This window comes from Loxodonta africana, chromosome 9 (assembly GCF_030014295.1).
Source record: "Loxodonta africana isolate mLoxAfr1 chromosome 9, mLoxAfr1.hap2, whole genome shotgun sequence".
Taxonomy (NCBI): domain Eukaryota; kingdom Metazoa; phylum Chordata; class Mammalia; order Proboscidea; family Elephantidae; genus Loxodonta; species Loxodonta africana.
In genome coordinates this window covers 55,324,718-55,349,724 of record NC_087350.1, presented here as the reverse complement: position 1 = coordinate 55,349,724, position 25,007 = coordinate 55,324,718, and the positions used below count along the sequence as shown (strand labels likewise).

Genomic DNA, 25,007 nt, shown 5'->3' with positions numbered 1-25,007 from the left:
TGTGCAAAGGCTTGTCAGGTGGAAGGGTCTGCTCTGGTTGGGGAATAATCAATAGTGCAGCTAGGGGCTCAAGTGGGGAGTAGGCAGAGATGAGGGAGAGAGTTGGGTTGCGAGAGGCCTTGAATGGCAGGTCTTGATCCAGTGGGTGCCAGGGAGTCATGGACAGGTCTTGAGCTGAGGAGAGACTTGATAAATGGGATTTCAGAACAGTGAGGACACTGGATGCTGGTTGGAGAGAATGAAGCCTGGTCACTTCCCTCCCCTTGTGTTCTCCCTCTGCTACATGCCCTTGTTGGGTTGTTTCTCTGACTGGCCTGGCCCACTGAGCCACCCAGCACTGTTTCACTGCAGCACCAGGGAGTGGTTAACCATGGCTCCAGAGGGTCTGAGCCTGAAGTGGTACTCTGCCCCTGACTTAGTAGGTGCCCCTTGATAAGTCCTTTAACCCCCCTCAGCCTCAGTTTCCTTATGTGAACTGGAGGTAATAATAGGTCATTGAGGATTCAGTGATAAGGAGCAAGCAAGTTGTTAACACGTGCCTGATAACCAAACCAAACCCACTGCCGTTGAGTTGATTCCAACTCATAGCGACCATAAGGGACAGAGTAGAACTGCCCCCATAGTTTCCAAGGAGTGCCTGGTGGATTCGAACTGCCGACCTCTTGGTTAGTGGCAGTAGCACTTAACTACTACACCACCCGGATTTCCCTGTGCCTGTTACATGGTGATAACTCCATTGCCAGAGGTACCTGTTATTCATTTATTTCCCTATGGATTAGTAGTGGCCCCAGTCTATTTCATAACCTGCCCCTTGGTGAGTCCTTCTCAGAGCAGTAAGTCTGTAGTCTGAACTAGAAATGGGCAATCTCTAGCAGCCCCAGCACTTGGCTGCTAACCCACCAGCTGCTCCACGGGAGAAAGATGTGGCAGTCCGCTTCCATAAAGATTACAACCTCGGAAACCGTATGGGGCAATTCTACTCTGTCCTACAGGGTCACTATTTGTCATGAGTCGGAACTGACTTGATGGCAATGGGTTTTGTTTTTTTGTATTCCTATCTTACATTTGGAAACCCTGGTGGTGTAGTGGTCAAGTGCTACCACTGCTAACCAAAGGGTTGGCAGTTCAAATATGCCAGGCGCTCCTTGGAAACTCTATGGGGGTAGTTCTACTCTGCCCTGTAGGGTCGTTATGAGTCAGAATAGGCTTGATGGCAATGGGTTATCTTACATTTGTTACAATTAATGAGCCAATATTGTTACTACAGACAATATTAACATAAAGTCCATAGTTTATGTTAATATTCAGTCTGTGTATTGTACAGTCCTATAGGTTTTGACAAATGAATAATGTCACCTATCCACTGTTACAGTATCATATAGAATATCATATGGAATAGTTTTGCTGCCCTAAAAATGCTTAATGCTGTTCCTACCCCTCCTCTGAACCCCTGGCAACCACTGATCTTTTTACTGTCTCTATAGGGTTTTTTTTATAGGGTTGCTTTTTCCAGAATGTCATACAGTTGGAATCACACAGTATGTAGCTTTTGCAGACTAGCTTCTAATACCTTTGTTTTATGGCCAAGGATTCGAGGTCCAGAGAGGGACAGTAACTCATCCAAGGTCACCCAGCCCTTCAGTGACAGTGCTTGGACCTGTTCTCTTCTCCCTGTCTCAAATATCTATTGCATCTCTAATTTTTAAAGTGCTGATAATTTAAAAAATTATCGACTTGGGGAGGAGTAACAATGGAATGGGCATTTTGGAGGCAGAGGCTCCCCACAGACAACTCCAGGGAGCGTTCTGGTTAGAAGAGCCTCAGGAGCATCGCATCCAGCCTCCCTAGTTTACAGGTGGGGAAACCGAGGCCCAGAGAGAGATAGCAGCTTGCCCAGGGTCAGGCCATCAGACCCCTAACAATCAGCAGGCAACAGGGCTGTTCCTATCCCCAGCCTGCTGCTTCTTACTTAAGAAAGTGAAGCAGAGCATGAACAAAGGCTTCCTGAGGAAGTTTTGGTTTTTAATTGTGCTGAGAAGGACCAGTTCCACGACTGTGCGTGCCTGTGATCCCTTTGGGCCCTGCACAGCTATTTCAGACTCAGCCACAACGTCCTATTTATAGGGTAATGTGATTAGATTGGCATGGATAAGGAGAGGCCATCCTTGCTCTACACAGACAGCCATGGCTGAGGAAGAGGCCCTGGGGGAGGATTCTGAGCCATGGGTGAGTAACAAGGGGCCTGGGGTGAGCCTCACAGCCTGCTCAGACGAGGGGTGCCAGGGAGACCTTACGGGAGTACCCACTCCTGACTCCCTGTTCAGCTGCCAGCTGGGCCTTCTGCAGAGATCAATCCAGTTTTCATCCTATTCTCTCCCTGCCTAAAAATCCTCCACGGCCTCAGGTCAGGCAGAACCACTCTGATGCCCACTGTCTCAAATCCCAGCCCCACCTACCTCTCCAAACTGCTTGCATTTCCCTGTGCGGCCACACCTCTGAGCCCTTGCTCCTCCTGCTCCCTCCCCTGGCCTGCCAGTTTCCCACTTCTCCCACAGACAGAGCTCCATTCATCCCTCTTGATTCTGCACAAATGATCCTCCTTTGTGGCTCCGCCAGGCCTTTCCTGCTCCCTGCTTTGTGCTCCCACTGACCACAGCCACTAGGCCTGACACAGAGGAGGAAAGAAAGCAGAAAAGCACTCGTGACTGAGCACCTCCTGGGGCCGTTCACTTTACATGTTGGATGAGATGTAATCTTCATGCTGTTAAACATTAGGTATTTTTAGAAGAAGATGTGTAGGAGGGAGAGCAAGTCTCTGAAGTATGGTAGTAGGGACTGGAATCAGTCCCTGCTCTGTATTTCCTAGCTGTGTAACCTTGGCTGAACCTCTCTGAGCCTCAGTTTCCCCATCTATAAAGTGGGAATGGTGCCAGCCATGTGTTTTGGGGAGGGTTCAACAAGGCAATCCTTATAATGTACTTACCATGTTGCCTGCTCCGTAATGAGCTTCTATGGCAATAGCAGGTGTTGTTTACAGGCAGGGAAACCCGCTTAAGTGCTCCTCCTCCCTGACCATCCCCCCAAGAGGAGAGAAACCAGGCCTTGGGAGTTCTGGTCTTGGACTCTGCCCCCTGCTCCCCTCCCCTCCCTCTCTTAGCCCCTGGGCAGGCTGGGTGGGGCCCTCCTGGGCCTATTCTGTTTCCCTGGTTGGGGGAAGCTTTGGGTATTGTTTTTCCCAAGAAGTTTTCCTCTGTGGTGCCACTGATGACGCAGAGCCCTTGAGTCACCAGGAGGCTGAGGGCTGGGGGAGGAATGTGGAAGGAGGAAGAGAGAAAGGAGAGGAGGGAGGGGGAGAGGGGCCCCAGTTCTAGCCCTGGCTCCCCTTCCTGTGGCCTGCCTGCCTATGGGTCTGGCAGGCCCCTTGCCCTGCCTGGCCTCGGTTTCCACACGTGTGAAGAAGGATGTTGGTGAGTGGTTCCCAGTCCTGGCTCAGCCTTAGAACCACAGGTTCCTGGGCCCCACCCCAGCCATGTAGACTTGGAAGGTAGGGGTTGGGCCTGGGAATCTATAATTTTCTGAAACTCACCATGTGATTCCGACACTCACCTGGCCTGCAGAGGTGTTTGGGAGCCACGTGGTTCAGGGCTACTCCCAACTGGGCCAGTAAGTGTTTACTCAGCCTCTGCTTGGACATCTGCCCTGAAGGAGAGCACACTTCTCTTGCTCCATTCTTGCAGGATGGTGCATGGGACATGCATTGGCTTTAAAAAAAAAAAAAAAAAAAGCTTTATTGAAGCCTAATTTACATGCCATAAAATTATTTCAGTGGTTTTCAGTAAATTTACAGAGTTGTACAACCATTGCCACAATCCAGTTTTAGAACATTTTTATCACCCCTCAAAACTCCCTTGTGCCTGTTTGCAGTCGATCCCTGCCCCACCCCTACCCCCACCCCCACAACCACTAATATGCTGTCTGTCTCCTTGGGTGCCCAGACCTGTGTTCAGCTCCCGATTTCACCCTATCTAGCCTTGTGACCATCTACAAATTTTTGCCCCTCTCTAAACCTTTTTTTTTTTTTTCTAACCTTGGATTTTTCCTCTGTAGGGGTGGGGGCAATAATCATACTTTCCTTGTGGGTTGTTGTTTGTATTTCACTAAGGTGTACACGGGGCCCTGGTGGTGCAATGGTTAAGTACTTGGCTGCTAACCAAATGGTAAGTGGTTCAAACTTATGAGCCACTCTGAGGGAGAAAAGACCTGGCAATCTGATCCTGTTAAGATTTCAGCCTTGGTGAGAGACAGTTCTACTCTGTCCTAGAGGGTTGCTCTGAGTCAGAATTGACTCAAGAGCACACAACAACAACAACATCTGAAGAACAGTACGAGCCAGGGATGAGGGAGCCTAGTACAAAGAAAACAGGACATGACACAGATACCCAGGCACAGTAGCAGTAAAACCAAAACTCACCACCATTGAGTTGATTTCGACTCATAACGACCCGATAAGGCAGAGTAGTAGGAGCGAATGTCTGGGCACTGGGCTAAGCACCTTAAATGCATGTCTCTCTTAGGTGGGTGTTAATACAATTCCCATTTTATAGCTGAAGAAACTGAGGCACTAAGAAGGAAAGTAACTTTTTCAAGGTCACATAGGTAATAATTGGTAGGGCTGGGAGTCTGTCCCAGAGCCTGCCCTCCTTAACCAACAGACTACACTGTCCCCTCCCCCAGAATACGAATCATGGAGCAAGGGACACAGCTCATGGACCCAGGACTAGGTTTATGGCACACAACACCAAGGGACAAGACCTAGTACAATGGGCGCTGGATTTAAAAGATGGTACATAGTACAGAGTATGTCATGCAACAGACTTGGCCCAAGGAGACATGGGACACAGTACATGGAACTTGATCCTTATGTGCTGTGGTACATGCTACAAGTTACACACACAGGACAATGTATGAAGAACAAGGGCCTGGGACATGACATTGAAAGCATGGTACATGTGACACTGGGCATGGTACAAAGTATATGATGCCAGGACATGGTATCCAGGGTATGGGACTTGAGATGTGGCAACTGGGGCTCTGGGCCACAGTGGAACCCTTTTTCATCTGGGATCCCCTACCCATGTCAGTACCTGAGCCCCAGCAAGCAGCGGCAGGAGTCAGTTTTCTCCTCTCCACAAAGGCCTGTCTGTTTTTTTTCCTCCTCCCTGTCCCTTTGGATGCCAAAGAGTGGGAGTGTCCCAGGGGAGTGGTGAGGCCCGAGCGCCCCCCACCCATCCCACCAGCTCAGACAGGGGTCAAGGCTTGGGGCCAAGTCCATGGCTCAGGAAGGGCCTGCCAGACCCCCAGATCCCCTCCCTCAGCAGCAGCTGTGAGCACTGGTGTTGGCTGGGACCAGTGCCGGGTAATTTTCCTCTAAGCTGTCCCCACCCCCCACCCCCGCTCTCCTCTCTGGTTGCTGCTGCTGGCTGGGAGTGTGTCTGCATTCCGAGGCTGAGGGGAGAGAGCAAGAGAGCCTGTAGTGTTGTTGAGGCTGAGGAAGCAGATTGTTCACAGCTGCTGTTGCAGGGTAGAGGTGCAGGGGAGGGGGCAGTGGAGTGGGGGCTAATATTTCTTGAGCCCTATGGCACCAGCACTCACTGCTTCATCTTGTCTCATCTATACAAGAGCCCTGCTACCCTGACAGGAGACCGAGGCTCAGAAAGGCATAGAGTTTTTGCAAGGTCACATGGAGGGTCAGAGGCAAAGCCCCTGTTAGACCTCAGGTCTCCTTATTCTTGGCCAGTGGTGCACTAGGATTGGTGTCACCCAGTGCAGTAACTCATGGTGTCACTCCCCCTGCCCTTCATGAATCTCCTCCCATGCTAGACCATACAGAATCCTTAGTAATGTTATTATCAATTTTAATTATAGAATAATATGTAATTAAATATAGCCATAAATTGCTTAAATGTAATATTTCTTGGATTATATGAATACTAACAACAAAATTGTTTTGTAAAATCTTTCTACACTGAATTCCAACATTTAGTTACAGCATTATTAGTAACTGAACTGAAGCCTTTTTTTAATTTTTCTCCTTTTCCTTTAATTACTACTTCATTCGCAAAGTTATTGACATAGGTTCACAAATACTAATTACCACAATATTGTAGCTAAAACACTAGAAAATTTGACAAAATCAGTGACAATAAAAGCATTGGCAGCAATGAAAACAACAGCGGGTGCTTGCAGTGTGTACGGGTGAAACCACGTGATTCAAAGCGTCATTGGCTACCTGGGTAATTAACCAAAACCAAACCCACTGCCATCGAGTGGATTCCGACTCATAGCGACCCTATAGGACAGAGTAGAACTGCCCTGTAGAGTTTCCAAGGAGCGCCTGGTGGATTGGAACTGCTGACCTTTTGGTCAGCAGTTGTAGCACTTAACCACTACACCACCAGGGTTTCTGGCAGCTCATTAGAAGATTGAAAAAGTAAATTAGCATAGGGTTTTAGCCTTGTAGGTATATTGATGCATGTAAGCTTAGCTTATGAAAAATGTTTTCGTTGTTATAACTAACTATAGGGGTATTTTTATTAAAAAAAAATAAAATTTTACTTTGGTGAGTAGCATCTGGGGTCTTAAAATCTTGTGAGTGGCCATCGAAGATACTCCACTGATCTCACCCATTCGGGAGCAAGGGAAAATGAAGAAAACCAAAGACACAGGCAAAGATTAGTCCAAAGCTACCATAGCTTCCACCAGACTGAGTCCAGTACAACCAGATGGTGCCTGGCTATCACCACCGATACTCTTACAGGGATCATAATAGAGGGTCCCAGACAGAGCTGAAAAAAAATGTAGAACAAAATTCTAACTCACAAAAAAAGACCAGACTTACTGGCCTGACAGAGACTGGAGAAACCCTGAGAGTATGGCCCCCAGACATCTCATCAGGTCAGTAAAGAAGTCACTCCTGAGATTCACCCTTCAGCCAAAGATTAGACAGGCCCTTAAACACAAAACGAGACTAAAGGGACACAGCAGCCCAGGGGCAAGGACTAGAAGGCAGGAGGAGATGGGAAAGCTGGTAATAGGGAACCCAAGGTTGAGAAGGAAGAGTGTTGACACTTCCTGGAGTTGGTAACCAATGTCATGAATCAATATGTGTACTGTTTAATGAGAAGCAGTTTGTTCTGGAAATCTCTATCTAAAGTACAATAACAAAAATTTTTTAAAAAATAATAAATTTCTGCTTAAACACTGCACAAAAGTGTTATAGACAGTCATTTTGGTGTCACCCCCTCTGACACTGTTTACCCCATGTGGTCTGTACGCTGTTTCCCCTAGTGACACCACTATTCCTGGCCCAGGGATCTTTCCATTTTGTTGTGAGTGGAGACAGAAACTGAGGTTGTAAAGAGGACAGGTTAGATGGAGCAGAGGATGTTCCTGGGGGGTCAGCGGGAGGTGAGGCTGCAAGGGCAAGTCGTGGGCGCCAGATCATAAACCCCGAACCAAACCCCTGGCTGTCGAGTCAATTCTGACTTACAGCGACCTTACAGAACACAGTTGAACTGCCCCATAGGATTTCCAAGGCTGTAGTCTTTATGGAAGCTGACTGCCACATCTTTCCCCACAGAGCGGCTGGTGGATTTCAACCGTCAACCCTTTGATTAGCCACTGAGCACTTAACCACTGTGCATCAGGGCTCCTCACCAGATCATAACCAAAAAAACCGATTCCGACACATAGCGACCCTATAGGACAGAGTAGAACTGCCCCATACAGTTTCCAAGGAGGGCCTGGCGGATTTGAACTGCCGACCCTTTGGTTAGCAGCCGTAGCACTTAACCACTGTGCCACCAGGGTTTCCACCAGATCATACCCACCCACTGCTGTCGAGTCGATTCCGACTCATAGCGACCCTATAGGACAGAGAGGGCCTTAAATGCCAAACCTAGGAGTCCTGACTTCCTTCTGTCCGCACTGGGGGAGCCATGAAAGGTCTTGAGCAGGGAATGCCGCACTCTCTATGAGAGTGATCTGGGTGAGGAGAGAGCCTGAGGCAGTGAGGAAGGGAAAAGATGGGGGCACTGAAGGATAGAAGTGACCGGGATGTGGGGGTAGGAGGTGGGTGGAAAGTAGGGAGTGGGAGAAGCTGAGGGTCCTGTCTTCTCTGAGCATCTCAGCTCTGATCCCAGCCCTTATGCACTGTCCCCATGGGATGACTCTCTGGTTGGACCTTGCCTCCAAGGATGTTCCAGAGTGTTCTGGAAGCACCCAGAGAGATGGGTACTTGGAGGAAAATGCTGGTGATTGGGCAGGTGCCTGGATGGAGGTGAGGCTGGTAGTGCACCTGGGGAGAAAAGGTAGCACCCATAACCTCACTGTGCTCTGGATCCCTACTGTGTGCCAGGCACTGTACTTTATACTCGATCTTGTTAATTCTCCCGGCTGGTTATTATTACCCTATGAGCTGGGAAAGGCCAAAAAAAAAAAAAAAAAGCATTCTAGTACTAAGTACTATACCTCTGTTTATTTTAAAAGGAGAAAAGTATTTTTAAAAGTGCCACTAGACTTAAGAAACTAGTAAATTGAGGAATGGTGCCGACTACATTTCGTTACAATATTCATCATCTCTAGTCCCAACATGAGGAATTGAGGCCCAGAGAGGTTGAATAACTTGCCTAGGGTCACTCAGAGGTAGTAAGTGCTGGGGCTGGGATCAAATGGTGACTCCAGATCCTTTGTTCTTTTGGGTGGGGGAAGAATAGGCTAAGTGCCGAGGAGAGGGGAAGGGGCATCATAAAGAGAGACTGACTCATGGAGGGGAGTGGGTAGCAAGGCTGGCCCTGACGTGTTTTCTCGAGGCTCTCCCCTGAGATGCTTTCCTGTTTCCGGCACCAGCCGCCACTCATTTCTCTAGGCCTTGGTTGGAACCGTCCATCCTCCCCTACTTTGGATGCAGAGACACAGAGGTAGCCCTCAAGGGTGACAGAAAGGGAAGTTGAAGTTCCCAGGAAGGAGCCTCTTGCCCAGGGTCCCTCAGTGGTAGAGGTCTGAGCTCTGTCCAAACTCTCCTTGGACATTGCTGCATATACCCTTGGACAGAATGTCACTCGCCCTTCACCCAGTTGGTCATTTTTGTACTTGGGTCCCAAGCTCAGGGAGACTGGAACGCATTCAGGGATTCCGTGATATCTCGCCCCTTCTCTGCGCCAGCCCCTTTTGACTTTCTCAGGGAGTTATGCCTGCAGAATCCAAACTGACATCCAGACTGATGGGCTCCTGCTTCCTGCCAGAATCTAGCGCGGAGGAAGTCTTGGCTCTAGGCAGCAGCTCTGGCTTGGGGACAGAGCTGGGATTAATTTGCAGCCGGCATCTGGAGGCGCATATCGCTGTCTTATTTTCTATCATCATTGTCCCCATCATAACAATAACTGGCCTGGGAGCCCCTCAGACCCAAATCCCTGTGAAGGACCGTGCTTGGTCCTCAGACCGGGAGGAGGGAATCTTGGCCGGCTCCACAAATATGGCTTGCCTTTTGCTGCTTTTTTTAAAATCCTGGAGTCGCAGGCCTGGAAGGGTCCTCAGAGATGGGCTGATATGCTTATCACCTGGGTCCTTTTGCCCACCACTGGGCAATTCGTTATCTCTCAGGAAGAGGGGGAAGGAAGCCAGCATTTTTTTTTTTTTTGACATCTCTTTTATTTATTTTTTTAGTGCAAGACATGGTCCTAAATCTTTTAATCCTCTCAACTACCTTCCAGAAAAAGCGTTTGTACCCCTATTTTCCAGATGAGAAAATTGAGCCTCAGAGAGATAGTAACCTACCCAAGCCACTCAGCTCACAATAATAGCAGCTTTCTTTATAAGTCTCTGTGCCAGGTACTGTGCTAAGCCCCAGACATATTTTGCCTTATTAAATTCTCACAATAACTCTAGGAAGCAAGTGTTATAATCCGTTTTATAGATATGGAAACTGAGGCTCAGAAAGCTGAAGCAACTTGCTCTAGGCCACACAGCTAATAAGTAGTAGATCAGGAATTTAAACCCAGGTTTTTCTGATGGGATCTCTTTCCATGGTCACACACAGAAGGCTGTTTATTTTGTTTTTCCCCCTCATGAAAAGCCCTTCCTCTGTGGAGCAGGAAGCTGCCTCCTGTGGCTGCTCATGCTTCTTCTAACTCTGGCTCGGAGATCGTAGACCCTGCCTGCTCCCCATTTCTCCAGGAGATTTGCAGGTGGGGGTTGTGTCTCTCCAGGTCTTCCACTGATTCTGCAGTCCCAGGACCTGCAACCAGGCCTTTTTGTCCTGCTGCTGATCTGTGTGTGTACCAGGGCTTCTCCAGGGTGGATTGCAGAGTGCGGGAGGAGATAGCTGTTCACAGATATTTGCAGCTCCAGCTGCTGGCCCACCCAGCCTCCCAGAACAAACCCCACCCAGGGAATGGAAGACAATCTGCTAAAGTGGGTGCTGGCAGGAAGGTTGAGGTCTTGCGCCCATGGCCAAATCTGACTGCTTCCATGCCATGAGGTCAGAAAGTGGCAGGGCCAGGCACGCTCCCAGTGTCTTGCCCTGGCTTTCAGCTGGGGTTGGCTCTGGAAGCTGGGAAAGGGCCAGTGGCTGCAGTCCCTGGGATAGTTGGCCTCCTGGAGGTGGCTTCAGCCAAGCCTTACTGGCCACTGCCCCTGATAGCTGTCCACACCCAGGATGGACTCGGCCCAGGCAGAGGCCGACCCCTGTCATGTCACAGAGACCCAGGTCTCTGCTCTGAGCTGGGAGCAAGATACCTGGGTTCTTGGTCTGGCTGTGTGACTCAGAGAAGTCACACTCTTGTTCTTGGTGTTATTGTCTATAAAATAGGGGATTCACAAACGAATGTTGTCGCTAATAAATCCTACGCTGTACTGTATTCCCATATAGTAGCTCCAAGTCTTCCAATAATCCTGCAGCTGGGTATCACTACCCCTATTTACAGATATGTAATCTGAGGCTCAGAGAGGGGGAGTAACTTGCTCCAGGTCACACAGCCCAGACCTGAACACAGAAATCTCACTGTGACATTCATAACCTTTCCGTATACCACCGCGCTGTTCTCACTTGGTGTGGACGTGCTGAACTAAGATCTTTGGGCCAAAGAAGCCAGATTCTGTTCACGAAGAAGGGTTCTAACTTTTGGGAGCTTCTACTGTTGTGTGGGGCCTTGGATATCCTTACTGGCTCATGAGCCAGGTACCATTCGTTCTTCCCATTTTATAGACGGGGAAACTGAGACCCTGATCACAGGAGCTGAATCTGCTGGATTCTCAAACACAGGTCTCCTCAGACCTCACAGAGGCCCTGTCTAGTTTCCCTGGATTTTATAACTGGCCTCTCTGTTTAGTGACCATTGTCCTAATTAGCAAAATCCTAGACCAGAGGGATGGGTGTTCCCAGGAGGGCCCCAGGAACGCAGTGAGCCAGAAAACAAACAAGCTCTGAGACAGCACTTCCCATGAGCAGCTGGCTGCCTGGGAAATCAAGAAACAGTGTTTGGGGTGAAAAGAAAAGAACAGGGTGGTGTCTTCCAGGCCTAGCCAAGCCCTTTTGTACATTGTGGCCAGGGACAGGAAGATGAGGCCGCCTCCTCTGGTTTCTGGTAGCTGCCCTGGGAGGCTCAGAGAGACGTAGGGACTAACTGCCTCATAAATGAGGGTTTCCAGAGGGCAGGGCCCAGGCCAGCCTCCAGAGCTATGTGGCATGCAAAGCTGCAGGGCCTTTGTGATCATTAATGGGGGTCAGTGACCCTGGGCTGGTAGTCAGTGACCCCTGGGGGCCAATGCCAAGCCCTCTGTTAATCACCAACTGGACAGGTCGGGGCCACACTCCTCAAGAAAGGGCTGCTTGGCTGGACTGGCTGCTGGTTCATGTTTACTCTGGAGGCTGGGATGACAAGGAATGAGGAATTTTTTTCTTGTAGTTGTTTGAATTTTCTAAATTGTCTAATGATAGGCATCACCTTAAGTATATTTTTACAAAGTATTGTGTCCAGCTTAGTGTTTTATTTAAAAAACTGAACAATAAAACAACCCCACATTGGATACATACCTGTAAACAGTTTCAAATCCTACAGCAATGAAAGAAAAAAGGTATAATTTTCCTATCATAAAAGTTCACACACTGTAAGTATATAGTTCTATGATTTTTAGTAGATGTAATCAATTGCGCATTCACCACCATAATCCAATATTAGAGCTTTCTCATCACCCCCAAGAAGTTCCCTCCTGCTGGTTGCAGTGATCTGGGAGCTTATCCCAGCCCCTAGGCAGCCACAGAAATACTTGAAGAGTGAAATTCTCCCCCTTTATTCCTTTCAAGCAAACTGCTTAAACAGTTTAGAGCTTACCACCCTCTCTGACTTTTTAGGGGTGTGTGCAAGAACATACACCCTTACAAGAAAGAGGAGAGGGTCATACTATACACATTGTTGACAATTTCCTTTTTTGCACTTGGGGATCTCTCATGTTTACTGAGTGCCTACTATGTGCCAGGCACAATCAGATCTAGTCCAGTCTCTTTTCACAGCTGCATAGTGGTCCATTGTGTGGTGGCTTCATAATTTATTTAACCAGAACGTTGGGTCCTTTCCAGTTTTCTTCAAACAATGCTTCAATGAACCTCCTTGCACGTATATCTTGGTATTTGTCTGTAAGTAATTCTGTAGGAAATAGAACTGTTGCATTGTGTGTTTTTAAATTTGGATAGAGAGTCAAATTTGCATCCAGAGAGGGGAAACCAGTTCATGCTTCAATCAAGGGCGTATGAGAGCTGTGAGATTTTTTAATCCTCCGAATGGCTGGAGACAGGAGGAAGTTCTCTGAATTTAGGCCCGAGTTGATCCACTGCAGGCTCATGGACCCAGGATGGAACATACCAGGACAGAGAACTCAGGCTGCCATCTATGGCCCCCCAATGGACACTAGTATAAATTCACAGTCTTCAGTGTGGCCCTGAAGGACCTTGAGGCCCCTGTTGCCCTCTCCAGCCTCATCTGCCCTTGTCCTCTGTGTTTTAGACCCGAATGCTCTTTATTCCCTGAATGTGGCCTGCACTTGCTTGCCCTTTGCCCATGGTGTTCCCTTCCCTTTTCTCCTCCATGTCTGTATGTCAGAACCCTCTCTATCCTTCAAGGCTCAGGAAGTCTCCAGGAAGACTTCCTGTAGTCCCACAATCTGGATTGTCTTCTCCTTCTTTCTGTGTTCCCTTAGCCCTTTATCTGACCCACATTCCCCTTTTAGTGGGAGGAAGTTGTGGGTGGTAGAGGGCAAATTTCAGCCTGATTAGATAGAAGCTGTGCTCCAGGAGGAGCTGGGATGGGTTACTATTGATTTCCAGGATGGGGAGGAAAGCCTCCATTAACCTCGGTGCAGGCCAGGCCATTTTCACACATAACACACACTCATTTAATCCTCACCAACTATATACCTGCTTAGCAGATGATGATACTGAAGCATAGAAAGAAGTAAATTGCGCACACAGTCATAGAGCTAAGATGAGGAGGTGGGAGTAAAATCCAGGTCTCACAGCTTCTCATTCCCTTTCCTGTCACTGCACCAGGCTGCAGAGGGAGGAGGAGGATCTAGGATGCAACAAGATCCTAGAAATAGAGTAGCTGGGGCAGGCAGAGTGGTGGCAGGGAGGAAAGAGGACTTGGTGGAGGTGGGAAGCTGGCCTAGGTGAGTCTGAATAGGACTTCTAACCCAAATGGCTTGTGACTCTGGTGGGAGGGTGGCGGGCTCAGCGCAGAGTGTGGAGTGAGAGGAGAGAGTTAAAGCCTCACCTTCCCAGGGAGTCAGTAGATGTGCCTAAAGCGGAAAACCAAACCAAAACACCTATGAGAAGCAATACAAACTTGTTATTTAGAGACATGGAGGTAAATCCCGCAAACATCAGCCAGAGGAGGCAGCTAGAAGGGGTTGCCTCTGGGGAGAGGAAAACGGGGTTGAGAGAATAACTTCGTACAATAACTGACTTTAACTTTTGATAAAAATAAACGTTTTAAAAAAGAAAAAGGCCATCTTCAGGAAAGTAGCAAGAGCCACCCATTCCAGGGGCTGAGGGTTGTGCTCTACTCTTCCTTCCCTGCTTCACCAGTCAGGTGAGGACAGTTGGAGCTACCTTAGATGTGGGTCCTCCCCAGACACTGACCGCCTGGGTTCACATCCTGACTGTATCATTTACTAGTTGTGTGCAAGTTCCTTGACAGCCCCCAAGCTCAGTTTTCTCCTCTGCAAAATGGGGCTGCCTATAATTCCCACTCTGTAAAGGTGTTAAGAGGCATCAGTTACTGGAAAGCCTTCAGTAAGTGTTGATCATGTCATTTTCTTGCTTTAGAGGTTAGGCATGGACAGGGAGGGGGCTTTGCGTGGGTCACACAGCAGGAGGAGGTTGAGCTGGGCTCCGGACATTCGTGCACGCGCCTTGTCCGTGTGCAGTGAGTTAGTGCCTGCTGTAACGCTGGGCCCTATGCTGGTCTCCACCCCTAGCTGGGGTGCAGGGGCAGCCGCGCCCAGTCGTGTCGGCCTCGGTGGGAACCCCGATGTCTCTAAGATCGGAGCCAGATCCCCGCCCCTTCGTGGGCCCGCGGGGCCCATCCCTGCCCCGCGCCCTCTCTGCGGGGCGGTCTCCTGGCTTGGGCGGGATGGGCGGGAGTCTACTTATGGCTGGCGACCGGGAGGCCGCGGCTGCCGCCTGGGTTCTCTGCCGCAGTCGCTGCCATGGCTCCACACGGCTCCGCGTCCGCGCTGCTCTGCGCGCTGGTCCTGGCGCTGTGCGCGCTATCCCCGCCCGCTCGCGGGGCCACAGCGCCGCGGCGAGCGGTCCAGGCGCGGGCGCGCCAGCCGCGGGTGAGTGCCCGGGGGTCCGGGGGCTCCCGGAGTAACTCTCTATTCTAAGTTCTTGCAGATACAGCGCTAGGAAAAGGGGAGTACTGTAATTCAGGTCTAGAATGGAAAAACTGTTTTGTTGCTTTGTAAGTATTTCTTGCTGTTTTCTGGGCTCCTCCGAATACGGGTGGGAGCTAGGGGCCCTGGCTGTTTCCCTCCCTAGAGGCTAACCTCACCTGGGCCGGATTTCTTTTCCCTCGCCCCTATCGGATTTCTTCCTGTCTGCCTCCTGATTCGTCTCTTGTCTAATTTCTCCATTCTGCCTGATTTCTCTCCTCTCTACATTATTTCTACTGTCTCCTGATTTTTCTCCCCTCTTCCGACTTCTTCTTCCATTGCAGACTCCTCATCTGATCTCTCTCTCCCTCTCCAATATTTCCTCCCTCTTGCTTGAAACCCTGGTGGTGTACTGGTTAAGTGCTACGGCTGCTAACCAAGAGGTCAACAGTTCAGATCCGCCAGGCGCTCCTTGGAAACTCTGCGGGGCAGTTCTACCCTGTCCTATCGGGTCACTATGAGTCGGAATCGACTCGACGGCAGTGGGTTTTTTTCTTCCTTGTATGGTATCACCTCTGCCTGATTATCATCATTACTATGATTTATTCTCCCCTCTCTGATTTCTCCCTTGCTCCATCTGGTTTCCCCTCCTCTCTCCTATTTCGCTTTTGGGTTTCTCCACCCCTCTGCCTGAGTTCTTCTACCCATCTGGTTTCTGACTTCTTCCATCTGATTTTTACTCCCGCCAGATCTCTCCTCCGGCCGAGGTGACTTGCGCCTGCTGGTTTCCGCTCTCTGCTCCAGGCTAACCTTCCTGCGTTCGTCCGCTCGTCTCCAGCCCCAGTGCATGTCTGACAGCCTTCCCTCCATCCTTGACCACTTCTTCTCCAACAGGCTCCTGCAGACCCCGCTGCGTCCTCTCCACCTTTTCCAAGAAATGGGACTTGGGGGTAGGGTGTTGGGGGGCAGGAGGGAGGAGGCAGACAGCGCAGGAGGCCACTTGGGCTCAACCATCTAGGCCCTTCTTGGGAGTATGACAGGAGGATGAATGGGGCATGGGAAGTCTTCCCACTTCCAAAGAGCAAAAGCAAATAGGCTGTGTGACCTCGGACCAGTCTCAGCCCCACTTTGGGCCTCAGTTTCCCCATCTGCGGTGGTGGGGTGGGATTGTGAGTTCTCTGAGGGCACTTCCAGTTCTAAGAACCACTGATGATGGTGGAATAGGCTGAGCCCCTGGGAGCCCCCAGATTTACCATTACCTCTAAGGGACCACTTTGTGGTCCCTGAGCTGGTGCTCTTGGAGCCTGGGGCAACTGGGGTTTCCTGACAGAGTCACTTCACCTCTCTGTGCCTCATTTGTAATACCCAGTTGACACTAAGAAGTAAAGGGAGAAAAAGGTAGAGTTCCCTGTCTCCCCATCACTGGGAAAAAAGCAGATGGCGCATTGAGTAGGGAAGCCAGATGCTGGCTAAAGTACAGGGTTTGGAGCATAAACTCTGGCCTGTTTGCTAACTCGTTGAGATAGGAGGACTTAGAAAAGGGTGGCTCACCTCAGGGATGAGGCGAGCCAGAGGCTCAAGTGAGATGCTCTTGGTGCTGGAAACCACCCTCCCTCGTGCCCCGGGGTCTGCCAATGCACTGCGTGCGTCTCCTGGCCAAGCTCTCTGCTCAGGCCTTGCCTTGTCTCATCCTCAGCCCAGCAGTATGGTGGTGGAACACCCTGAGTTCCTCAAGGCAGGCAAGGAGCCTGGCCTGCAGATCTGGCGCGTGGAAAAGTTCGACCTGGTGCCCGTGCCCCCCAACCTTTATGGAGACTTCTTCACTGGTGATGCCTATGTCATCCTGAAGACAGTGCAGCTGAGAAATGGGAATCTGCAGTATGACCTCCACTACTGGCTGGGTGAGGCCTGCCCCTGCCCAGCTTCTGCCCGAGCCCCCACCCCATCCCTGCCCCAGCCTCCTGATCCTGACACTGTAAAGCTCAGACCTTTGAGGCGTGATCCACAGGAGGGACCCAATGTGGCTAGCTAATTACTAGGCACCAAGTATGTGCCAGGCCCTTGGTTAGTGGTTATGCTTCAAGGCTCTAGAGCCAGTCTGCTGTGCCTCTTACCACTGTCTGCCCCTTGGCAAGCTCGTTAGTGTCCCTGTAAAGTGGGCACGATGCTCGTGCCACACCTACCACACAGGAGCATTGTGAGGATTAAATGAGCTACTGTGGCACTCAGAACTGTGGATGACTCAGGGACCTTGGACCCCCTCCACAGCTTCCCTGGCTCAGCGCCAACCATTTTGCCTTTACAGTTGGGAGCCTGCAAATCCTGCCCCCTCACTGAGCCTCAGTTTCCTAATCTGTGAAATGAGCTAAGGTTCCCAGTCCTGACTTCATGAGCTTAAGGGTAAGAGTCTGGTAAGAAAGGTGAGAGTAGGGGAATGTGTGTCAGAGATGGGGGGACCCTTAGAGATCAAGCAATTCAGCTTCCCCACCACCCACATTATACAGATGGATTAACTAAGGCTCACAGAAGGCAGGGGCTTGCCCAGCTTCCACAGCCAGGCCAGGCAGCACTGGGGTCTCTGGACGACTTTCAGGAAACCAGGTTCCCATCATCCCATACTTCTGGGAAACCTGGCTCATGTTGCTCCAACGTCTCCTAGGCAATGAGTGCAGCCAGGATGAAAGTGGGGCAGCCGCCATCTTCACCGTGCAGCTGGATGACTACCTGAATGGCCGGGCCGTGCAGCACCGTGAGGTCCAAGGCTTTGAGTCGGCCACCTTCCTTGGCTACTTCAAGTCAGGTGTCAAGTATAAGGTGGGTCAGGTCCCACTTGCTTAGGCAGCAGGGAGATGCCCCAGTGGCAGGGCTCACCAGCATCCACTTGACTTCCCACCTTGTGTGGTGGTGTCGGAGCTCAGGCTTTGCAGTTGGCCAGTCCTGGACTTATATTCTGGCCCATTCCTTGCTGTGTGATCTTGGACAAGTCACATTCCCTTTCAGAGCCTCTAGTTTCTTATCTTAAAATGGGGAGAAGAAAATTCCCCAAAACTTCATAGGGCTGTATTCCTTACCTCAGTGGCCAGGGGTGAACCATGGATAGAAACCGAGCCCTTCTCACAGGCCTGGGAGCTTGGGCCCCAGTTCTGCCCCTGTGTCCCTTGGTTCTTGGGCTCTGCCAATAGTGGGACCTTGTTTGGTCCTTGAAAGGACACTCTTGGCCACTTCCCTCTTCTGTTCATTGCAACCCCCTTGAATTTGAACCCTCAAAAGTCTAGGAGGTCACAGAGCTCTTTTCCCTAAGTCCCCAGCCAGATGGGGCTGAGCAAAGCCAAGCTGGCTGGGAGCCCTCAGAGGCTGTGCTCCGATATGCTGCGTGATCTCTGGTAAGCTGCTTGGCTTCCCTATGCCTCCCTTTCCTCATTGGTTATACAAGGATTAGTCATACCTGCCCTATGGGGCTGGGAAGAGGATTTGGTGAAGGGGTAGGTGGGAAATGCGTTGCATGAGGCTTGGCTCCTTGGAATGGCTTGGTCAGGATAGGGAGGGGATTGCAAACTTTCACAACTAGATGGGCCTCCATGTCAGAGTCCAAATTCTTCATTTTACAGGGTGAAAACTGAGGCCCAGAGAAGTTAAGCAGGTGGCCCAGGGTCACACAGTGCGTTGCTGCCAGAGCTCTGATCAAAACCCAGGTTTCTTTACTCCTAGCATTCTTTCTACTACACCAATCTGCCTTTCACGAGCAGGGTTCTAGGATAGGGTTTAAGCTATGACTGTGCTGCAGTTATGCCGTATGAGCTTAGAGAAGTCACTGTCCTTCTCTGGGTTTCAGGGTCCTCTGTGTCAATGGATGCAGTAACCCTGTCTCCCTGGGTGAGGCACAGGATGATGAGGAAGTGCCAGTGAGGCTGAGATAGTGAAGGGCAGGGTGTGGCCTGGGAACTCTACATCAGCCCTGGGCTGGGTGGGGCTGGGCTGGATTACCCAGAAGCCTACCCAGGCCCTTTCCATCAGTCTAGAGCTCCTCCTGCTGAGCTGCCCAGCTTCACCCTCTGGGGCCTTGGTCCCTTGAAGAAGGAGAAGTGAGAAGGTTGGGAACCAGGTCCCAGGCCTGGAGAAGGACCGGGTCTTTTTGTAAGTCCTAGAACAGAAAGTAGAAAGAGCACTTGACCAGGAGTCAGATAGATTGGGGTTCAGTCCCAGCGCTGCTACCTGTAACTGCTGTGAGGCTTCAGGGCAAGTCATGTACCTCTGGGTATGTGCAATCACACTCCCCATTCGTCATTCATTCAACAAACATTTGTTGAGCCCTTGTAACAACAATGCCTGCTTATTGTTGCCTCTGTGTGGCAGGCACTGGACCGGGCACATACATTTTCCATTTTAAGCCTCACAACAGTCCTGGGAGGTAGGTAATTAGAACTCCATGCTACAGACCAGTGAACTTGAGGCTGGTGGAGGTTGCATAACCAGTAAGCGGTGGAAGCAGTATTCCAGCCCAGGCCCATGCTCCCCGGACTGTGTGCCAGGCTCTGTGCTAGGTGCTGGGATCCCCTGATGAAGGAGGTGCATTCACTTGAAGGCTCCCCAAGAAGTGGGGGAGACTAATAGGGTCATAAAGGATCATAATCCTGTGAGGCCAGGGGGTGACACATGGGACACAAAGGAGGGAGCGGTCAGCTCTGCAAAGGGTTCAGGGCTAGACAGATGAGTGGGAGTTTGCCCATCTCTCTTGCCTCAGTTACCTGTTTCTTAGGGGATAGTCTAAGGATCTAACATTGGTCACAAATAGGAAAGTTCTTGTATATGCAAGAAGGGCAATTACTTTAGACGAGAGAATGTTGCAGAACAGGTGACAGAATGTTGCAGACCAGATTTTTAGCACGAAGTAAGGACAATAAGAACTGCCACTGTGTATTGAGCCTTTACTACATGAACTCATTTAATTCTCATCACACCTTTAGGGTGGGCAGTCATATTCCCATTTCATAGATGAAGAAGCTGAGGCTCAGAAGGGTGAACTCACTTGCCTAAGATCACATAGCTAGTAAATGCTGCTTATCATTTAACACATAGATACTACATTCTATGTGTCAGGAACTCTTCTGAGTGCTTGACTCATTTGTTTCACCCTATGTATGAGGTGCTTACTAGCATTAACCAACCCATTAGCCCTATTTTAATTGAAGGAGGAAACTGACACACAGAGAAGTTAAGCAACTTACCCAAGGTTGCATAGTAATGATGAAGCTGGCGTTCAGACCCACTCTGCCCACTCCAAAGCCCGTGTGTCTAGCACAAAGCTGAGTTCAGAGTAGACATTTCAAGATTCCCTGGATTTTGATTTTAGCTTGGGGGGTGCCTGGGAATTTGCATGTTTAGCAAGCCTCCAACCACCCCGCTCCAGGTAATTTTTGCAGGGCTTTCCTGGGCCACACTCTAAGGAACACCCCAGGGTCTGGGTCCCCCACCTGACCCCAGACTCAGGGCTTCAGTCCTGAAAGGCTCTGACTTGTGGTGGAAATGCGAGGTCCAAGGTGGGTCCTGTTTCCCGCCTTGTGCAAGTCCTCCAGCTGCCCCCGCATTGGCAGGCCCAGCCCAAGGTTCTCTGCCAGCGCCCTCATCAATTATAGATCCCCAAGGAGCAGGGCTTGTTATGCAAGACTTGTTTCTGTGAAAGCCTTCTCCTCAGAGCCAGTTCTGTCCTCCTGAATGTGAGGGGGTGTCAGGGAGGGGCCGCAGAGCCTCCAGAAAGGGCTGTCATGGGGCCTGGCCTGGCTGGCTCTTGACCCCCAAATCCACAAATAAAACTTATGACATGGCGGTTCTGATTCCCTTGATACAGGTGTTCCTCCTCCTTGACTCTCAGATGGAACCCTAGAGACTCCCCCGGGGCTGGGTTATTTGAAACCCTTTGTTCAAATGAAATCTGGACTGGGCAGAGTCCTAGGAGCCCCTGGACCTGAGGAACACAATCAAAAAACTACTGAAGCGCTAGAACCTTCCCTTCCTCCCTCCCATTTCTTAGATAAGGAACCCTGAGTTTATAGGGTGGTGAGGACCAGCCTCAATACATCTTTGTTTTATAACCAGTTTAACATTCTTTTTCATGTAAATAATTTTTTTTCTTCTTCTGATTATAAGAGTAATACAAGCTTATTATAAAAATGTCAAATATTACTGAAACATAGGTTTTAGAAAGTAAAAGCCCCCCATGATCCTATCCCTGGATATAATCACCATCTATAATTCAATATATAATTTCTCTCTCTTTCTGTGTCTATCATCATCATTTTAATTTGGCAAGCGGAATTTTGTTCAAATAACTTGATGCCAGTCTCTACCCACCTTATGATCAGACCATTAAAAGCAACAATCAATCAATCCTAAAGATTATAGTAAAAATTAAAAAAAAGCAAAAACTAATCCCTACCCCCTTTTTAGATCCACAAAGACCTTTCCTTTAGTTTTTGTTAACTAATTTTTCCAAGTCCGATGTCCTAAGACAAAAATGTTAGAGTAGTTAATTAATCAGGAAACTCATGTCCATAATCATTAGAATTTAAGTATTCTTTTTAAAAAATAAATTCATACACAGAGAATTTATGTAACTGAGATTTACTACATGAAACAACCCTTTTCTTTCTTTTTTTTTAGAAAACTTTTCTACTTATTAACAGCAAAGCTAAAAGGCAGGCCTGAACAAGTAAAATATTTGAAAGTCATATAAAAAAAGGAAAGTTAACGGTCTTTTTCTCCCATCTCCTCATGTCCTCACCTCTGAGGAATCAGTGGAAACAGTCGGTGTATCCTTGCAGCACCTTTTGGAAAAGCCTTTCGAATCCATTGCCTTTTTACCCCTAGCTAAATTAAGTCCCTGGGTCATACTGCCCACAGACGCTCAGGAGTTCCAGGGCGGACAGACTTGGGCAAGGCTGGGGGCAGACTTGGGGGTAGAACCTAGCTCTGCCACCAAGTAGCTGTCACCCTGGGCACAGTGCTTAACCACTATGAACCTCAGTTTCCTCACCTGTGAGGTGGGATGATAAGAGCCCCTACCTCAACGACTGGTTGTGAGGACTGCATGTGCCCAGCCTCTGCCACTACGTGCTCAATAAGTGGCAGCCATTGCTGTCAGTACTAGCTGAGTGCAGGGTGAGCTGCCCTTCCTCACCAGCTCCCTGGCAGAGTGGCTTGTTTACATGGCTCCCAGGACACAGTGTCCTCTCTCCTCCCATCTCTCTGCACGTCCCCTCCACCAGCCCCTCTGCTCTGCTCTCAGATCCCAGGTATCAGTGCCCTCCAGCCTCTGGGCAGACCCCACAGACCTGGTGCCTCACCCAGGACCTCAACCTCTTTCCTCCCCTGAGTGTGGGAAAAGTCACTTTCTTGTCACTCAGTTGCGATGACAAAGCCAGGAGTGGAAGCCATGATTTTTTACCTCCTGCTCCACACTGAGGACATTTATACAGAGGGACCAATCCACAGCTCCTTTTAGGAGGCTCTTAAAATATGACGGAAGGAAAGTAAGTCAGCTCTTTGGCTGCCCCGGTGAACTGAAGGAACTCTTGAAAGGCCTCATGCTGGTACCAATAAGGGACACCAGGGGGCACTCCAACTACTAGAAACGGGAAAAAACAAGTCTTGAAAAACTTTGCTCTGAAGAGTAGCTTGTGCCTCCTCCCGTCCTGGGGGCCCCTGGTGACAGTTACTATAAGCGAATCTCATGTCAGGGGAAGAGTGTGGGCCTTATAGATTCAGGCACACCTGGGCTAGAATCTCCAGCTCCACGATTTACCAGCCTAAGATACTGAGCAAGTCCCTTCTTTGCCGCTTACAGATGAGGATAATGATATCTCCCTCATAGATGATGCATGCAAATGTATGCCTGCATGTAACAGGTGCCCCATTTAAACTGGCTCCCTTTGCCTCTTGCCCTCACTGAGCCTCTGAGGTGAGAATCAGACTTAGCTTTCCTCTGAAAAGTGGGGCAGGGAAGAGGGGCTGGATTCAGTGGCTGCATTTCTGCCCTAGTGGAAACCGCTCTACCTCCACCCCCATGATGCATGGAGCAGGGATATAAGTACTGGACCTGGAGCAGGAAGCAAGGTTTTGAGCCTTGGCTTTGCCGCACACTTGCTGGGTATCCTTGAGTAAGTCACTTCACTTCTCTGGGCTTCAGTTTGTCTGTGAGTCAAATGAGGTACTCCTAAAAGACCTTTTCAGCCCTGATTTGACAACCCTGGGGGTTTGGGACTGGTCAGCGGTGGTGGCTGCTGCAGGAAAGCCCTCTGGAAGGCCTCTTCCTTTCTCTTGGTGGCAGTTGCAGACTGTGGTAGAGCAGAGGGTTGTATCTCCACTTCAGAGAAGCCTGAGGCTCAGAGGGGGAAATAGAGTTACCCAAGGCCACCCAGCGTTATAGTGGCAGGGTAAGTACTTATACCCGAGGTCAGTGCTCTGTCCTTACCCGACACCCCAGTTGCCGTCAAGTCAGTCCCAACTCCTGGCAACTCCGTGTGTCAGAACAGACTGTCCTGCACATGGTTTTCAGTGGCAGAGTTTTGGGAAGTAGATCAGCAGGCCTTTCTTCTGAAGCATCCCTGAGTGGACTTTAACCTCCAGCCTTTTGGTTAGCAGCTGAGTGTGTTAACCGTTCATACTACCCAAGATTCCAACTGCTGCCTCCAAAAGCACAGTCGGGTGGGACTGATGTGGTACCGCAGGAGGAGGGAGAGAGAGTGTGGACTGGAGCAATCCTAGAGGACTTGAGAGGAAGACTAGAGCCTTAAAGGATGGAAGGATTTGGATTAGCACTTCTCGAAGTGCAGGAGCTGCGGGCTGGGTGAAATGAGAGAAGTGGTTTTTGATCTAATAGGGTAGGGAAATGCTGTGTAAAGCCAAAGGCAAGCAGGTTTACTCACCATAGGACTTCCCAGAGCCTTTATTATGTTCATGTGCACCATGTATCAGTCAGGGGCGATGAGTAAGGAGCATTCTCTGTGCTTATTTGATCATGGGACCCTTTACTTACAGAATATTTTGGAGGGCAACACCTTTAGGAAATGTTGGTTTTGAGAAAGGGATGCTTGTAGCTCTTGGACCCAGGAAAGTGTCCCTGGGGGGGTCTTTGTGAGTGGAGTATAACTGAAAGGGGTGATAGCAAGGTGCTGGTGATGGGAACCTGTAGTCTTGCCACTTTCTGGCTATGTGACCCTGGCACATTTTGTTCCCTTTCTGAACATTAGTTTCCTTCTCTGAAATGGGGATAAGAATGTTCCAAGCACAAACAAGACAATGGATGTGAAGGTTCCATGTTGACTACAGTCAAGGAGTTGCTGGAAGGCCACTGGTCCACAGAGCAGAATTTCCTTCAGTGCAGTGCTGTCCCTCTCCTCCATACCTTCTTCCCTGGACCGTGTCCCCCGGACTGACGCTATCTCCTTGACCCGACAGAAAGGAGGCGTGGCATCAGGATTCAAGCACGTGGTACCCAACGAAGTGGTGGTGCAGAGACTCTTCCAGGTCAAAGGGAAGCGTGTGGTCCGTGCCACTGAGGTGCCTGTGTCCTGGGAGAGCTTCAACACTGGTGACTGCTTCATCCTGGACCTGGGCAATGTGAGTCCTCACCTGCCGTTTCCCGGGGAGCACTGATGTGCTCCTGACCCAGGCCTGACTCTGAGGAAGGAGATAAGCCCATGTGTACACACGTGCTCTGTGTATGAGCCATACATTCCTGCAAAGACCCATGTGCAGGTGTGCCCAGTGTGCATAGACTCCCACACATGTAGATTCAAGCCTGTCATACACATGTGCACAGACCTCAAGTACACACCAGGTGCACAGTGTGCTTGAACTTTGATTAACACACAAGCTCCCTTACATCTTAAATGCATATGCATGTTGTGTACCAGTTTATATATAGTCACACACTTAGGGGTACTTGACTGGCATGTGTAAAAACTATAGCTCTTAGCCACCATGCATGGACCATGTGAACCATGATGAGTGTGTACACGTATAGATTTAGGTATGTTTAGGGACCCACATGTGTATGGTACACATATAGTCACACAAGCATGTTT

General features: G+C 49.7%; 1 protein-coding gene across 10 annotated transcripts in view; it reads left to right on the top strand.

The window, feature by feature from the left end:
• GSN (gelsolin) overlaps nt 1-25,007 on the top strand; it is a 69,506-nt gene that overhangs the window by 22,040 nt on the left and 22,459 nt on the right. For 5 of the 10 annotated variants that reach the window (XM_010587676.3, XM_023544978.2, XM_023544980.2 and 2 more), the window contains 3 exons: nt 16,622-16,826; nt 17,585-17,739; nt 24,379-24,540. In XM_010587676.3, the coding sequence (XP_010585978.1) occupies nt 16,631-16,826; nt 17,585-17,739; nt 24,379-24,540 (513 nt within the window). In that variant the 5' untranslated portion in view covers nt 16,622-16,630. Of the gene's footprint in view, nt 1-2,201; nt 2,227-14,938; nt 15,015-16,621; nt 16,827-17,584; nt 17,740-24,378; nt 24,541-25,007 lie in introns of those variants that run through there. The other 5 variants (XM_010587675.3, XM_023544977.2, XM_064291499.1 and 2 more) reach the window with 3 other exon arrangements.